Below are 18,487 nucleotides of genomic sequence, written 5' to 3' on the forward strand. Positions count from 1 at the left end.
ATTCTACGTACTGTCTCCATTGGGGGCTGCGGCTGTGCGCCACATCCGCTATGTGACTACAGGTGTTGTGACTTTCACAACCCTCCTAAGTGAGTTCATTACCTATCAGTAACCTGGTGTATACCCAGGTAAAACCTTATTTTGCACTTCTTTTCCATAGTTTTATTGTCACCTGTATAAAAGAATCCTGTCCACAGACTCAATTAATCAGTCAGACTCTAACCTCTACAACATGGGCAAGACAAAAGAGCTTTCTAAGGATGTCAGGGACAAGATCATAGACCTGCACAAGGCTGGAATGGGCCACAAAACCATAAGTAAGACGCTGGGTGAGAAGGAGACAACTGTTGGTGCAATAGTAAGAAGATGGAAGAAATACAAAATGACTGTCAATCGACATCGATTTGGGGCTGCATGGAAAATCTCCCACTGTGGGGAATCCAGGACCATATGGAAGGTGAGAGATCAGCCTAAAACTACACAGGCGGAACTTGTTAATGATTTCAAGGCAGCTGGGACCACTGTCACCAAGAAAACCATTGGAAACACATTATGCTGTAATGGCTTGAAATCCTGCAGTGCCCGCAAAGTCCCCCTGCTCAAGAAGGCACATGTGCAGGCCCATCTTACGTTTGCCAATAAACATCTGGATGAGTCTGAGAGTGATTGGGAGAAGGTGCCATGGTCAGATTTGACAAAAATTGAACTCTTTGGCCTTAACTCAACTCGCCGTGTTTGGAGGAAGAGAAATGCTGCCTATGACCCAAGGAACACTGTCCCCACTGTCAAGCATGGAAATGGAAATATAAGATTTTGGGGGTGCTTCTCTGCTAAGGGCACAGGACAACTTCACCGCATCAATGGGACAATGGATGGAGCCATGTATTGTAAAATCCTCAGTGACAACCTCCTTCCCTTAACTAGAACATTAAAAGTGGATCGTGTCTGGGTCTTCCAAATAAGGAATAACATTTGGAACTCCATTCTATGTCTGAACTGGGTGCAAAAACCTAAAAAAACATCACTATATGGAGATAAGGTATGCACACCAGTGACTATGCAAGGGGAATACATGGAATAGCAGAAACTGCTGTGTGAATACTGACATGAAAAATTCAATAGCTATATGTAACAGTGAAAATGTGAAAAATGGAACCTGCATTACTGCCATGAACATATGACTAAAGAGAATTTTAGCTATTGAATTGATCAATGCAATAGAGCCCCAACACTACGCCAAAGTATTTCTCTACGTTGGGGTCCCTAGCTTGTGTGTGTCCTCTCATGCAGTTAAAAAACTTACCGTGTATGGGAAGCTGAGACCCAGGCTATATAAACGTATCATGTGGATTGGCAATAGGTGTGAGTGGGGTGGGTTCTCAAACGAGGTAGGTTTTTGCACCCATATCAGACATAGAATGGAGTTCCAAATGTTATTCCTTATTTGTTAGTAGTTTTTCGTTTGTGAACCCAACAAAGGAGTTGCTCAAAAAGAAGCACATTAAGGTCATGGACTGCCCTAGCCAATCTGCAGACTTTAATCCCATAGAAAACTTATGGAGGGAGCTGAAACTCCGAGTTGCCAAGAACCAGCCTCAAAATCTTAATGATTTAGAGATGATCTGCAAAGAGGAGTGGAGCAAAACTCCTCCTGACATGTGCGCAAACCTCATCATCAACTACAGAAAACATCTGACTGCTGTGCTTGCCAACAAGGGATTTGCCACCAAGTATTAAGTCTTGTTTTCCAGAGGGATCAAATACTTATTTCTCTCTGCAAAATGCAAAGAAATTTATATAATTTATATAATGTGATTTTCTGGATTTTATTTGGGATATTCTATGTCTCACTGTTGAAATTAAACTACCCTTAAAATTATAGTCTGTTCATGTCTTTGTCAGTGGGCAAAATTACAAAATCAGCAAGGGATCAAATACTTATTTCCCCCACTGTATGTATCTCTCATGATTTAACATTTCTTCACTCATTGAAATAAATTTGTAATAATATATTCATCACCAAAATATAATTTCAGATCAATACAGGCTCCTCACAATGGTTAAATTTAAGCAAAGGTTGAATCATTTTGCCAACAAAAATTTTATTGGAAACCTCCTATCCCCTGATGGATAAGAAAAGGTGCAGAATTACTCAATACAGTGGATAAAAGGTTTCAATGGCTCAAATGGTGCGTGCCACCAAATGGTAGTAGTAGTCATGTAAGAAAGACTAGTAGGATATTATGTAAGAAAAATATCATGTTGGTGATATGAATCTGATGAGACTGGATACTTACAAACACTTCAATGCTAACAGGTACGGTACTGTTTAGAGGAGGGACTCCTGCATCTTTAGCCATAACTTGTAACGTTATAACGCCATTGGAAATTTGTTCATAATCCAAAGGTCGAATTACAGTTATTACTGAAAAAAGCACATTATTAGTCAAATAAAAATGACTAGAATAATTCATATCATAACAAGGATTACCAAACTATGACATTTAATACAAAACTGGCTTTGGAAGAAGTTCTAGACTTACAAGCATGAAAATTCTCCTTAATAATCATGAATTCATTAATTTTTTTTGCAAGATCACAAATATAATATATCTTTTTTACATCTTTCGAAGCACATTTTCTCACTATAGGTTTCTCAGACTCACAATCAGGTCATGTGTATTGCAGCACAGAGACTGTCCGTCTCCCTGCCCTGCAATATAGGCCATCAGCCAAATCAGCCAATCAGAAGCCACCAGCAGACTATGGCTTGCTAGTGATGGGTGGCAAAGGGCAGTGACGTCATGCCCATTGTTATAAGATGAAGCCCAGGATGTGGGGTATATTTACCAGAAGTACGTAGAATAAGGGACATTATTGGTGGAAAGGGCCCAGGATGGAGGACATTATTACATGATGGGGGGCATTATACCAGGATGGGACTCATTATACAAGAAAGGGGCCCAGGATAAGGGATATTTTCATAGGATGGGGCCCAGGATTGGGGGCATGATTACTAAAATGGCCCAGGATGTAAGGCATTATTACTGAAAGGGGCCAGGAGGGGACATTGTTTTTGGAAGGGACTCAGGATTGAGGGACATTATTACAGTAAGAGGTCAGGATGTGGGACATTATTACAGAAGCATGCAGGATTGGGAATATTATTACATGAGGGCAAAGATGATCTATAACCCTACAAGGGACAATATATCTGACCAACACACATGTGGGGGCCAAGGTCCAAATTTTGCACCAGGCTCATCGGACTCTAGTTACACTTATGGATATGGACAGTGGTGCATCTGAAGAGACCTAAAATGTTCCTGAACACAATATAAGACCAGTTTAATTGATGATGCATGTTTGCTGGAGATTCTATTGCAGATTTTTGAATGAAGCCTATGAACTACAAAGAAATGCAACTTATTTGTTTGTGCTTATTAACTGAAATCTGAAAGAAAACTTGCACTGATAAAATCCAGGATTGTATTCTAATCATGAAAACACTATTGATCCTGGGGCAAATTACAATTCTTTTGCACACATAACATATGTAACATGTTTTTTGTGCCTATAGTTTTTATTGTGGATCTTGCTCTTAGATACCAGCAAGTTAAGTCCTAGATGGTATCGGGAAGAGCAACTAGGTCCTGGTATGAAATAGTGATGTGTTTCCTCCCTTTTGTATATGGCATGGTCAGGGCTGTATTTTGCCTTCGTGCTGCCCTAGGCACTTTAAGTGGTCGCGCCCCTTAGTGACAACGTAAAACTGAGTTTTCGCACACGACATCTGTTTAAGGCAGATCTACTCTGTAGCACACTTTAAAAAGTATCAATAAGAAACGAACCCCCCCCAATGGGAATCACCACAGGCACATCAAAACATAGCATGAGTATAAAATATTCCCACCACACCGTCCCCACTTATATACTGTGACTGTCACACTGCCCCTAATAAACTACACACTGCCCTCCCTTATAAACTACTGTATATCCACCACACCTTCCTCGATTATGAAATATGATCTGTACATTGTGAGGAGGGAGCAGCATGATGTGAGGACAATGTCCCATGCATGCTGCCCCCTCTTCACAATGTCCTATGCATGCTGTCCCCTCCTCACAATGTCCCATGCATGCTGCCCCCTCCTCACAATGTCCCATGCATGCTGCCCCCTCCACACAATGTCCCATGCATGCTGCTCCCTCGTCACAATGTCCCATGCATGCTGCTCCCTCCTCACAATGTCCCATGCTTTCTGCCCCCTCCTCACAATGTCCCATGCATGCTGCCCCCTCCTCACAATGTCCCATGAATGCTGCCCCCTCCTCACAATGTCCCTTGCATGCTGCCCCCTCCTCACAATGTCCCATGCATGCTGCCCCCTCCTCACAATGTCCCATGCATGCTGCTCCCTCCTCACAATGTCCCTTGCATGCTGCCCCCTCCTCACAATGTCCCTTGCATGCTGCCCCCTCCTCACAATGTCCCATGCATGCTGCCCCCTCCTCACAATGTCCCATGCATGCTGCCCCCTCCTCACAATGTCCCATGCATGCTGCTCTCTCCTCACAATGTCCCATGCATGCTGCCCCCTCTTCACAATGTCCCATGCATGCTGCTCCCTCCTCACAATGTCCCATGCATGCTGCCCCTCCTCACAATGTCCCATGCATGCTGCTCCCTCCTCACAATGTCCCATGAATGCTGCTCCCTCCTCACAATGTCTCATGCATGCTGCCCCCTCCTCACAATGTCTCATGTATGCTGCTCCCGCCTCACAATGTCCCATGCATGCTGCTCCCTCCTCACAATGTCCCATGCATGCTGCTCCCTCCGCACAATGTCTCATGCTTGATGCTCCCTCCTCACAATGTCCCATGCATGCTGCTCCTTCCTCACAATGTCCCATGCATGCTGCTCCCTCCTCACAATGTCTCATACATGCTGCCCCCTCCTCAGTGTCCCATGCATGCTGCCCCCTTCTCACAATGTCCCATGCATGCTGCCCCCTCCTCACAATGTCTCATGCATGCTGCCCCCTCCTCAGTGTCCCATGCATGCTGCCCCCTTCTCACAATGTCCCATGCATGCTGTCCCTCTCCATGAGCTCCTAATGCTGCCTTCCTCTTTTCCATAATGAGACCTTCATGTTGCCCCACTCATGCTAAGACCACCACACTAACGCTTATGCTGAGACCCCCCACACACACACTACCCCACTCTTGATATTGACTCCCCTACATTGCTCCACTCCATACTGATCCCACACATGCTGCCCCTTCTTCACAATGAGCTCCCAATGCTGCCCCCTCTTATTCTGAGTCCTTACACTCCCCCCACCCAATCGATTTTGTCATTGCACTATCCCTCATCCCTTGTCCTTTGTCTCTAGCATTAGCCCCTCTCTCCCACTCCCCCAGCAACAGCCTCTCTCCCCCAGCATCAGCCTCTATCTTCCCTCAGCATCAGCCTCTCTTCCCCAGTCTCAGCCTTTGCCTCCCCCAGCCTCAGCCTGCCCCAGTCTCCGCCTCAGCCTCCCTCCAGCCTCCCTCCAGTCTCAGCCTCAGCCTCCCTCAAGTCTCAGCCTCAGCCTCCCTCCAGTCTCAGCCTCAGCCTCCCTCCAGCCTCCCCCCAGTCTCTGCCTCTGCCTCCCTCCAGCCTCCCCCCAGTCTCTGCCTCTGCCTCCCTCCAGCCTCCCCCCAGTCTCAGCCTCAGCCTCCCTCCAGTCTCAGCCTCAGCCTCCCTCCAGCCTCCCCCCAGTCTCAGCCTCAGTCTCCCTCCAGCCTCCCCCCAGTCTCAGCCTCCCTCCAGTCTCAACCTCTGCCTCCCTCCAGCCTCCCCCCAGTCTCTGCCTCTGCCTCCCTCCAGCCTCCCCCCAGTCTCAGACTCTGCCTCCCTCCAGCCTCCCCCCAGTCTCTGCCTCTGCCTCCCTCCAGCCTCCCCCCAGTCTCTGCCTCTGCCTCCCTCCAGCCTCCCCCCAGTCTCTGCCTCTGCCTCCCTCCAGCCTCCCCCCAGTCTCTGCCTCTGCCTCCCTCCAGCCTCCCCCCAGTCTCAGCCTCTGCCTCTCTCCAGCCTCCCCCCAGTCTCAGCCTCTGCCTCCCTCCAGCCTCCCCCCAGTCTCAGCCTCTGCCTCCCTCCAGTCTCAGCCTCTGCCTCCCTCCAGTCTCTGCCTCTGCCTCCCTCCAGCCTCCCCCCAGTCTCTGCCTCTGCCTCCCTCCAGCCTCCCCCCAGTCTCTGCCTCTGCCTCCCTCCAGCCTCCCCCCAGTCTCTGCCTCTGCCTCCCTCCAGCCTCCCCACAGTCTCTCCCTCTGCCTCCCTCCAGTCTCCCCCCAGTCTCAGCCTCTGCCTCCCTCCAGCCTCCCCCCAGTCTCTGCCTCTGCCTCCCTCCAGCCTCCCCCCAGTCTCAGCTTCTGCCTCTCTCCAGCCTCCCCCAGTCTCAGCCTCTGCCTCCCTCCAGCCTCCCCCCAGTCTCTGCCTCCCTCCAGCCTCCCCCCCAGTCTCTGCCTCTGCCTCCCTCCAGCCTCCCCCAGTCTCAGCCTCTGCCTCCCTCCAGCCTCCCCACAGTCTCAGCCTCTGCCTCCCTCCAGTCTCAGCCTCTGCCTCCCTCCAGCCTCCCCCCAGTCTCAGCCTCTGCCTCTCTCCAGTCTCAGCCTCTGCCTCCCTCCAGCCTCCCCCCAGTCTCAGCCACTGCCTCCCTCCAGTCTCAGCCTCTGCCTACCTCCAGCCTCCCCCCAGTCTCAGCCTCTGCCTCCCTCCAGCCTCCCCCCAGTCTCAGCCTCTGCCTCCCTCCAGCCTCCCCCCAGTCTCAGCCTCTGCCTCCCTCCAGCCTCCCCCCAGTCTCTGCCTCCCTCCAGCCTCCCCCCCAGTCTCTGCCTCTGCCTCCCTCCAGCCTCCCCCAGTCTCAGCCTCTGCCTCCCTCCAGCCTCCCCACAGTCTCAGCCTCTGCCTCCCTCCAGTCTCAGCCTCTGCCTCCCTCCAGCCTCCCCCCAGTCTCAGCCTCTGCCTCTCTCCAGTCTCAGCCTCTGCCTCCCTCCAGCCTCCCCCCAGTCTCAGCCACTGCCTCCCTCCAGTCTCAGCCTCTGCCTACCTCCAGCCTCCCCCCAGTCTCAGCCTCTGCCTCCCTCCAGCCTCCCCCCAGTCTCAGCCTCTGCCTCCCTCCAGCCTCCCCCCAGTCTCAGCCTCTGCCTCTCTCCAGTCTCAGCCTCTGCCTCCCTCCAGCCTCCCCCCAGTCTCAGCCACTGCCTCCCTCCAGTCTCAGCCTCTGCCTACCTCCAGCCTCCCCCCAGTCTCAGCCTCTGCCTCCCTCCAGCCTCCCCCCAGTCTCTGCCTCTGCCTCCCTCCAGCCTCCCCCCAGTCTCTGCCTCTGCCTCCCTCCAGCCTCCCCCCAGTCTCTGCCTCTGCCTCCCTCCAGCCTCCCCCCAGTCTCTGCCTCTGCCTCCCTCCAGCCTCCCCCCAGTCTCAGCCTCTGCCTCTCTCCAGCCTCCCCCCAGTCTCAGCCTCTGCCTCCCTCCAGCCTCCCCCCAGTCTCAGCCTCTGCCTCCCTCCAGTCTCAGCCTCTGCCTCCCTCCAGTCTCTGCCTCTGCCTCCCTCCAGCCTCCCCCCAGTCTCAGCCTCTGCCTCCCTCCAGTATCTGCCTTTGCCGCCTCCCCCCCCACATGCGCAGATCTCTGGTCTGCATTAGAGACACTCCCACGCTCCTTATGAATCCACTTACCTGCTCCAGCCTCCCCCCAGTCTCAGCTTCTGCCTCTCTCCAGCCTCCCCCAGTCTCAGCCTCTGCCTCCCTCCAGCCTCCCCCCAGTCTCTGCCTCCCTCCAGCCTCCCCCCCAGTCTCTGCCTCTGCCTCCCTCCAGCCTCCCCCAGTCTCAGCCTCTGCCTCCCTCCAGCCTCCCCACAGTCTCAGCCTCTGCCTCCCTCCAGTCTCAGCCTCTGCCTCCCTCCAGCCTCCCCCCAGTCTCAGCCTCTGCCTCTCTCCAGTCTCAGCCTCTGCCTCCCTCCAGCCTCCCCCCAGTCTCAGCCACTGCCTCCCTCCAGTCTCAGCCTCTGCCTACCTCCAGCCTCCCCCCAGTCTCAGCCTCTGCCTCCCTCCAGCCTCCCCCCAGTCTCAGCTTCTGCCTCTCTCCAGCCTCCCCCAGTCTCAGCCTCTGCCTCCCTCCAGTATCTGCCTTTGCCGCCTCCCCCCCCGCATGCGCAGATCTCTGGTCTGCATTAGAGACACTCCCACGCTCCTTATGAATCCACTTACCTGCTCCAGTGCCCGCCGCCATCTTCCTGGCTCACGTGAGTATCCTCTTCTGACACCGGCTTCCATCACGGCGTCCTCCGCGGCGTCCTGCTGCGAGCTCTGCATGTGACGTCCACACAGCAGTGGACGCAGCACAGAGGAAGGAGCTGATTGGCGCGCGCCTGTGACCCCGGAAGTGCAGGCGCCGGCAGTTCCGGGGTCAATCAGCTCCCTGTGCTCGGCGGCCACAAAAAAAAAAATGTAAAAAAAAAAAAAAAAAAAAAAAAAATTTTTTTTTTTTTTTTTTTTTTGCTGCCAGAGGGTGCCGCCCCTCACAATCTGCCGCCCTAGGCACCGGACCACGGGTGCCTAGTGGTAAATACGGCCCTGGGCATGGTTATACCTGCACATACAGTGTGTGTAACATGCAGTGTGTGTGTAACATAAAGTGTAACATGCAAAACGTGTAAAATACAGTGTGTGCAACTTACAATGTGTGTGTGATTTACCATGCAATGTGTGTGCGTAACATGCAGTGTGTGTATTGTGGCATGTGTTTGTGCATGTAACATATGTGTATGTTTATGCGTATGTGTGTGGGGCTATAGCATTGGGTGTGTGTAGTATGGTATTTGTGTGTGTGTGTGTGTAATATGCAGTTTGTGTGTAACATACAGTGTGTGTGTTGGTGTAGGTATGTATGTATATGTAACACACAGTGTATGTAGTAGCCACATATAAAAATAGTGTCAGTGCAGATTAACATTTGTAGGTATAAATATGGCTGCGGTACCTGGTTGAAGAAGTCAAAATGCCCATGATTGTATCAATGCTGCCAACAGCAGCATGTACAGTATATAGGGACACAAAAGTCTATTGGCGATCATTCTGTCTCTATCATCTAAAGAGGCCAGAAGTTTAACTTGAACACAGTCGATCAGCGCTCATTTCCTATTGGCTCATATAAATGTAACCTGATGTTCCTGTGTATTGGTGCAATATGTTACCATTTACCCCACTTTCAATTTTTGGCCATGACCACACTTTTTCTAAAACTGGCCCCATTGCTGAACAACAATTAAACTTTTACACAAAGATACACCTAGAAATATATCAAATCATATTGTCCATTATCACTCACCTCCATAACCTTCAGAAATTGTGATCTCAAAAAAGTTTCGAAATGCTGAAGCCGCAATAATGCTGTAAGTAATTTGGTTATTTGGAGGAGAATCCTCATCGGTTGCCTAAATATAAGGAAACAACAATCTTACTCAGTGATATCATTATATTTTTGCACACATAATTGTAAACCTTAAAGTCTGGTTTCATTGTAAGAAACATTAATTAATAAAAGTAAAGGTACAAAAAGGTGAATGTATGGCTACATAGAGTTCAACTTTGTCTCTGTGTAGCTTCCAATAAAATTCAAAGGCATTGTATGGAGTCTAATCTACTTTTTGAAGCCATTTTAATGCTAGTATCAATTTTACTGTATATATAAAGTAGCTAGGACAACTTAGAAATCCAAAATATATTACGTACATAGTAGAACCTTTAGGCTGGAGTCACGCTTGTGAGAGACTCACACGAGTCTCGCATCTAGAGTTGAGTGAGTATCGAAATATTTGTATTTGCGATACTCGGAACAAATACTTTGTAATACTTGCATATTCGTTCCGAATAGTGAGTACAATGCAAGTCAACAGGATATGCGAGTAAATTTCTGCTGATTGGGAAATGCGAGTCATTATCTGCTGGCGTCCAGAAGAAAATGACTCACATTTCCCATTGACTTGCATTGCTCTTTCTATTCGGAATGAAAACGCGAGTATTGCAAAGTATTTGTTACGAATTTTGCGAATACAAATATTTCAATACTCGCTTGACTCTACTCGCATCGCATCACCCGGCACGGCCACACACTTTCTGGAAAGGAGCATCTGCAGAGTGTGCAGCTGTGCCGGGTGATGCGATGCGAGACTCGCGGGAGTCTCTTGCAAGTGTGACTCTGGCCTTATACAGAGAGGCTGAAAGTGATGGAACCTGTTCATACATTGCAGTAGGTAAAATAATGGTAAACTCTGTTTGTAACAGATGGAGATTGTCCCTGATTTGGAGTTCTCTTCAATGTGAACAAAGCCTATGTTATGCGAGCAAATTTTTAAACATTTGATCAGAACAGATCAGTCAATGGATCAAATATTTTATACCAGACTATATTAATTTGCATTCAGCACTAGTAATAAGCGAGCACAACCATGCTCGGGTGCTCGGTACCCATTAAAAGGGAACTGGTCACCTATTCACCAGTGGGGTGGTCCGGTCAGATGGATGTCACTGGTCTTGACCTGGTGCTTCCTCTCTGCTTCCCTTGCGCACTTCCCTTTGCCCTGCTGCAAGCAGAGCAAAGTACTGTAATGTGGCAGTGGTGGGAAAGGTCAAAGAGCGCTTGCACATGCGCACTACTATACTTTGCTCTGCCCGCAGCAGGACAGAGAGAAGTGTGTGTGTACAGGACCACAGTGAAGGACACTGTGCGGATTACATCCACATGACGCAGGGAAGGAGGAAGATAATTGCAAGAAGAGAGGAGGCACCAGATCAAGATCAGCAACACCCATCAGTACGGACCGCCCCACAGGTGAGTAGGTGACAGGTTTCCTTTAAGAGCAGTGCGATGCTCAAGGTTTTTTCTAGAAGATTTCCTGGAAAAATGCTTGGCTTCTATTATACTCGGATGCTTGAGTCATACCCATCTGAGCATCCGACGAGCACCTCAGCCTGGTAGTGGTCACTCATCATTGAAATCAGCACAAGGCACAATGTAATAATAAAACACGTCAGGATGTGGAGTTAAAAAATAAATAACAGTTTATAATGACTAAATGAAATAAGATTTATAAAGCCCAATCCAGGTGTATGTCTTAGTGTAATGAAGTCATTAGATTTTCACATCTCTGACCCAGCTGGGCTATCCTATTATTACATCAGAAACTAATAGCTCAGTGGCTTTTATAGGAACAGGAGAATCAGGCTGCTGGAAGACAATAAGAGGCCATGCTTGGCAGTGGAATTTTACCAATTGGACTTTGTGTGTAGCTGATTAGAAGCAGTATGTTACTTACTATTCTTGGTAATTTAGGGTGATTAATATGCATAAAAGGTTCAATTGAGCTGTTAGAACCTGTTGTGAATAATCAGCAAACTTGGCCTTAAATGTTAAAGAGAAGAAAAGAAAACAAAGTCTGAGCCAAGAAGAATAGAAAACTTTTTGTGCGTTGTCTTTTCCTCACCCTAAGTTTGATCACTGTGATCACAGATGGTTCATTCTCTCTTATTGCTCCAAGATAGGAATCTTTCTGAAAGATGGGTACATTGTCATTAACATCCAAAACATTGACGCGCACACGACCTGTTGTCTCTTCACCGCCACCATCTCTGGCAATCACTGTTAGGGTGTAGCGCTGTGTAGTCTCAAAATCTAGCCGAGCAATTAGTGTAATTATCCCAGTGTCTTTATCAAGTGAGAACCTACAAGGAAAAATACAAAATGTTTGTAGTGAAATATATAAAAGGTCAGAATGCCATAGCTGCATGTGTCCTGTTCATTTATGACATTATTCCATTTTTGTCAAATTTTGTATTATCTACAATAACTACATCGCTTAACAAGTTTTAAAAATATAATGTAAAACATTTGAACACATAATGTTAAAGGAAATCTGTTACCAGATTTTTGCTACCTCTTCTGAGAGCAGCATAATGTAGAGACAGAGACCCTGATTCCAGTGATGTGTCACTTACTGAGCTCTTTGCTGTCATTTTTATAAAATCAATGTTTTTTTCTGCAGCAGATCTAGCAGTTATACAGAGCTCATGAATATTCAGGACTACCTGGAAGTATGCCAAGTAGTTCTGCAATGAGAATCCACTGCTGATTAAAGAGTGATTTTATCAACACTACACTAAGCGGCCCAGTAAGTGACACATCACGGCAATCAGGATCTCTGCCTCTACATTATGCTGCTCTCCAAATAGGTCGCAAAGAGTGGTGACAGATTCCTTTAAGTATCACATGCAATTTGAGCTAATCTGTCATTGAGGGATCAGCTTCATACTGGATAGTTTGATTGGCACTGCTGTATATTGGGTCTGTATGTTCTGTCAAAATGACTATCAAAATGCTGAATGAGCAGGATGTAAGACATCAAATCAACTTTAAAGGTTTCTTTATAGAACCAGGTTGGATCTTTTCTCTTAAAAAATCACTCAAATTCTTTGTGGCCTAGGCTTTGGAAACATTCCTTAAATTCTGGTCCCTGTTGACATCAGTGTTGCTGCAGATATATTGGTTACTCTTAGTATATCTAACATACAGAGTAAAAGCCATTATTTGTTGATAAAATATGATTAACCCTTTCCCGATATATGACGGTGTTCCTGCCTTTGATAGGGGCTTGCACGCCGAGCCCACATCATTCCCCATACATAACAGCTGATGTCATCAGCCGTCATGTGCCTCTAACAGCTATGGCTGGATCAGAGATCCACCTGCGTGTTAACCAGTCAAGTACCACTGTCAATATCTGAACATGCACCAGAGAGGGGCATGTCATTCCCTGCTCTCCTAGGAGCCCGTGATGTGATCTCAACACAAAACCTCAAATCTGTATCTCAGTCAGTGTAGGGTTAAATCACTATAACTACAATTTCCCAAAGGTAACAAGAGGTACCCTAACTAAAGCCCAATTGTAAAATATACCTTTTAATATATAAATCGATCACGAAAAAAGAACCTATATGCCTAAAAATACACAGCTTGCAGACACCTGGCTGTCTTGAAATCAGCTCATTCTAGCCTCAATCCTCTGATGAAGCCAGTCATGGTGAAACATGTTGGAGAGGCTAGTAGCTGAACCTTTTAAATAAGCAGATGCAGGGTTAGATTAGGAAAATATGAGGGTGGATAGGAAGGGATATATACATTTACTGTCTGTGCCCACATATGCGGTGAATTCCAGTCCAATTTAGACACTCTCTATTATAGACCAAATGGTCATAAGATTATGAATATTCAGCACTGCAAGCTGTGTGATTTTAGGCATACAGATTATTTTTTTGGTAATTTATTTATAGATTAAAAGTAGATATGGGGGGCACCAAAATGCTCTGGTGCTCGTTACTCGAGTCGAGCAGGTCAGACACTGTGAAAGGGCTCAACTTGAGTTGCGAGTATTATGAAAGTCAATGATTGGGCAGTTCAGCTCTCCACCCACATACAGCCAGTCATATATAGAGTATTTCTGAGGAACGGAGGGCATTTTTGTTTTCTTGACACATTACATCAAAAATGTTCTTTTTATCTCCCGGGAGAGTCATTCAGACACTGCAAATGACTCGCACTGAGGTGCCGGCTCCCATCATGCGCTTAAGGAAGCCAGTTCTTTGGGGTTTTTTTTGTTTCACGGACGACACATCCAAGCACCCACGATAATCGGCCGAGCACTGCGAGTACCTGAGCACACTGATGCTCAAACGAGTATCAAGCAGTGGTGAGCACACTCACTCATCACTAATTAATGGTTATATTTTACAATAGGCCATAAGTTAGGTTTCCTCTTGTTGCCTTTGACAAATTGTGTTTATTGTAATGTGATCTCAGGATGCCGATGAGCTGTCATGACAGCCAGGGGTCAGCTGATGACCTCAATGTATGTAATGGTAAGCCTACTGTGATTGCCGGCTGCAAGTCGGCATTCATAGATTGCGATTTCTGCCATACAGAGCAGTGCCGATGCTCTGCTCTGTATAGCAGAATCATTCAGACGATCGCAGCTTCAAGTTTCCTTAGGCCAGAGTCACACTTGGAAGAGACTTGTGCGAGTCTCGCATCGCATCACCCGGCATGGCCTGCCGCCTTCCGGAGAGGAGCATCCCAGCTGCATAGAAATATATGCAGCTGACCCGTTCCTGTCAGGAGAGCTTGCGGCCGTGCTGGGTGATGCGATATGAGACTCGCGCGAGTCTTTTCCAGGTGTGACTCCAGCCTAAGGGAACTTGTAAAAACAGTAAAAAGTAAAATAAACGTTTTTTAAAATATGAAAAAAGAGAAAAAAACATAAAAATTAAAATCAGCCCAAAATAAAACAATTACAAAAAGGCGAATATTTGGTATCGCTGCATTCAGAAATATCCGATATATCAAAATATAAAATAAATTAATCAAATTGGTAAATAGCATAAGAAAAAAATTAAAAATGACAGAATTACATTTTTTTGGCATGCAATAGAATACAATAAGAGGAGCTCAAAACTATATCTACACAAAAATGGTATAGGTAAAAATGTTAGCCATCACTATCTTCAGATCTCAGAAAATAAAAAACATTATCGTCTTGGAAAAAGTTACATTATTTTTACAAAATTCTGTTTTTTGTTTTACCACTTTAAAAAAAAATAAACCAACTATACTTGTTTGGCATCTATGTACTCTCACTGACCTTAAGATTCATATTGCCAAGTCAGTTTGATAGGGAACATGGTAAATAAAAAAACAAAAACAAATGTCGAGTTGTGATTTCACAGCACTTGGAATTTTTATTAATATTGATTTTAATATTTTTTTAATATTGTCCTCTGTAGTAACATGCCCATATTGTCCGCTGTCGTAATGTACACAAATTGTCTCCTGTAGTAACGTGCCCATATCGTACCCTGCAGTAATGTGCCCATATTGACCCTTGTAGTAATGTGCCCATATTGTCCCCTTTAGTAACGTGCCCATATTGTCACCTGTAATAATGTGCCCATATTGTCCCCTGAAGTAATGTGCCCATAATTACCCCTATAGTAATGTGCCCATAAAGTCCCCAGTAGTAATGAGCCCTCTAGTAATGTGCCCATCCTTTAGTAATGTGCTCATTGCGGTCCCCTTCTTGTCCCCTATTATGCCGTTGTGCACATACATGCAAAAACATTATTCTCACTTGTTCTCCATTTCCATAGTGTCCTCTTTCCTGTTTCTTGCAGACTGCAAGCACATAGAGCCCTCGGTGTAGGGGCTGTTGCTGTTGTCGTCTGTGCTTTACTTCACTTGCATGCCTTGCAGCTCTGCAAATCAATCAAATGAAGTAAAGTGCTGACAACAACACTGAGGGGTCTATGTGCCTGCCGTGAGAATAATTTTTTTGTGGGACCCTCACTTGACTATAAGCAGCATAAAATAATAGGCTGAACAGCTTGCCTTATACTCGAGTATATACGGTAATATTACCCAATTTTCTATTCTGTACCAGATGTTATGGCTAAAGCAGTAATACGGACAGCATATAATAAATATAACATACTGTATATTATAAATGCACATACGTTTCTGTAAAATTTGTGATTTGTGAAAGTGGAGCCTTGTCATGTTAATCATCATTATCCCAATTTTACCAATGACATGATCTTTGATATTTCTGGACTATATTTATTTCTTACCTGTCTGGGTCATCACTGAAGAAGTAGCTCACTTTCCCAAATGTCCCAACATCATTGTCTGTAGCCTACATAAAAGACAATAAAATATTAAAATACATTTAATTATCTCAACAATACAGTACATTAAATAAAGTTAGCAACAAAGCTGTAGAGTCAAAAAGATACAGAATTATGTTTCTCAATGTGGCCCTTAATCGGGTGCGATATTAGAAGCTTTCCCGGTACTCTTCATTGACGAAGTTCTTTAACCTAAACTAATAAGTATTTGGTGCAACGGGAACCTGTCAGCTAATTAATGCTGCCACTGGCATCCGGTACTGATAGACCCCAGCCAGTATGTTTTCTTTGAAACTCTGCAGTGTTTTAGATTAAATAAAATACATGGTTGTGATGACGCAGTCAAGGTCTGCTCTATGCTCGCGGAGCAGGAATATGTTGTCAGGTTCCGCTCAAAATAGCTGGATCATCAGAAAATGAGCACTCACTGTTTACATCAAGTTTTTATGGTAAACATACAGATCAAGAAATGTGAAACTTTTTTTAGATTTGAAATGTCACAAAATAACTCTTCAAATCTTGTTGTTTTTATTAAGGCCCCCAACCCTATAAGAATAACACCGAATGCACCATTCAAAATAGGTGAAATCAAAGCTCACCTCCTCCCACTACCATCATAGTGATCTTTGCACAGATTACAATACATAACAGGAAATATTCCCAAAGAGGTCAATGTTAATCTCCGGACTATATTTTCCGAGGTTCATGTAGCTGTTGTAAAGCAGATCTCAAAATGTAATTACCAGTAGCTGAGACATGATGTGCTCTCCATAATCATATAGAAAATAATTATATAAATCATATCCAATCAGAAAATAAAATAGTAGAAGTAAAGAATATATTTCAGTATTTATTTAATTTAGCAATGACTTATAGATGACACTTTACCTTTAAGGGGAATCTGACAGTAGGAACAACCCTCCTAATATGTGCAAGCATATTACAGAAAGTTAGAAGGTTGAATAAAATGAGACCTTGATATCTGTATTCTGATGTCTTATTCCAGAGAAATCCACATTCTTAAAAAAATATGTAAATGAGCTGTTAAGAGCTATAGTCCGGACACTGATTTCCATAAGAATCTTCTTCCACAGCTTATTTAAATGAAAAGAGCATTAACAATGAAACATATAATGACTGACACTTTGCTTTCATCATCACAGCCAGCTTTGCAGTGAGATCAGACCTAATAGTACAGCAGAGGTAACACAGTACAGCAGAGGTAACACAGTACAGCAAAGATAACACAGTACAGCAGAGGTAACACAGTACAGCAGAGGTAACACAGTACAGCAAAGGTAACACAGTACAGCAAAGATAACACAGTACAGCAGAGTTAACATAGTACAGCAGAGGTAACACAGTACAGCAGAGGTAACACAGTACAGCAAAGGTAACACAGTACAGCAAAGGTAACACAGTAGAGCAGAGATAACACAATACAACAGAGATAACACAGTACAACAGAGGTATCACAGTAATGTAGACATAACACAGTACAACAGAGATAACACAGTACAGCAGAACTAACAGTACAGCAGAGGTAACACAGTACAGCAGAGATAACACAATACAGCAAAGGTAACACAGTACAGCAGAGATAACATAGTACTGCAGAAATAACAGTACAGCAGAGGTTACACAGTACAGCAGCGATAACACAGTACAGCAGAGATAACAGTACAGCAGATGTATTACAGTACAGCAAAACTAACACAGTACAGCAGAGAAAATACAGTACTGCAGAGATAACACAGTACAGCAGAGGTAACACAGTACAGCAGAGGTAACACAGTACAGCAGTGGTAACATAATACAATAGAAGTGAACATTGCCTCATTACAAAAACATTTGCCATTGTAGTCCTCTCACTTCGCTCCAGTTTCTATCTCACAGGCAGCCAGAGTGGAGAAAGGCAGTACAGCAGAGTTGACAGCACTGTGAGAAGACAACTGTAAATGTGACTGTTGTGTTTGCAATGTGACAAGGCACAACTCAGCTGTACTTTGGTAGTTTTGATCTCACTGAAGGGCTATGTTTGATTATGATAGCAAAGTGTCAGTCATCCTATATCCCCTTCAATGTAAATAAGCTCTGAAGGCAGATTCTTGGGGAGATCACTATCTGACCAATAGAGCTTAACAGCTTATTTATATATTTTAAATAATGTGGATTTCTTTGGAATAAGACATCAGAACACAATGTATCATTTTGTTCAACCTTCTAAGAGAAGGTGGCTTCAAGATATGAAAGCAAAGTGCACCAGGATACTTTGATTTTGATATGACAGAAGTTCTTAGCAAAAGAAGAAAAATGGTGCCAGCAACACTGATATCCCTGCACTGATATCCCTGCACTGATATCCCTGCACTGATATCATTACAGGAAAGAGTAGTGAGTCTTTGGGGTATCACAATGTGTGGAAAACTGTTAATTTAAAGCCCAATAGACCAGTAGATATTAACAAGTACAGACAAGTCAAAAAGTTACTTTTGCAATATGTTCAAATATTTTATAGGGACAGTTCAATTTACTGAAACACATACATATACTGTGGCTTTAAAAAGAATATGACGACTAATAAAAGTGAAACTATAGATCCAGGAGAATACTGTTAATGTGGTGGATCAGATCTAAACCTATCACTGTTTTAATCTTCATCCTACAAAGTATTACGTTTGATGTATGTTTAAAATGCACAATACATTGACCAG

The 18,487-nt window shown here is 45.2% G+C and overlaps 1 protein-coding gene across 3 annotated transcripts in view; it reads right to left on the reverse strand.

Annotated features, from left to right (window-relative positions):
• CDH23 (cadherin related 23) overlaps positions 1-18,487 on the reverse strand; it is a 1,872,161-nt gene that overhangs the window by 715,943 nt on the left and 1,137,731 nt on the right. For all 3 annotated transcript variants that reach the window (XM_075348968.1, XM_075348971.1, XM_075348969.1), the window contains exons 14-17: positions 15,717-15,781; positions 11,528-11,765; positions 9,373-9,478; positions 2,298-2,425 (exon numbers count right to left, since the gene is read on the reverse strand). In XM_075348968.1, coding sequence (XP_075205083.1) covers positions 2,298-2,425; positions 9,373-9,478; positions 11,528-11,765; positions 15,717-15,781 — 537 coding nt within the window. The remainder of the gene's footprint in view (positions 1-2,297; positions 2,426-9,372; positions 9,479-11,527; positions 11,766-15,716; positions 15,782-18,487) is intronic.

This window comes from Anomaloglossus baeobatrachus, chromosome 5 (assembly GCF_048569485.1).
Source record: "Anomaloglossus baeobatrachus isolate aAnoBae1 chromosome 5, aAnoBae1.hap1, whole genome shotgun sequence".
In the NCBI taxonomy this organism is placed as follows: Eukaryota; Metazoa; Chordata; class Amphibia; order Anura; family Aromobatidae; genus Anomaloglossus; species Anomaloglossus baeobatrachus.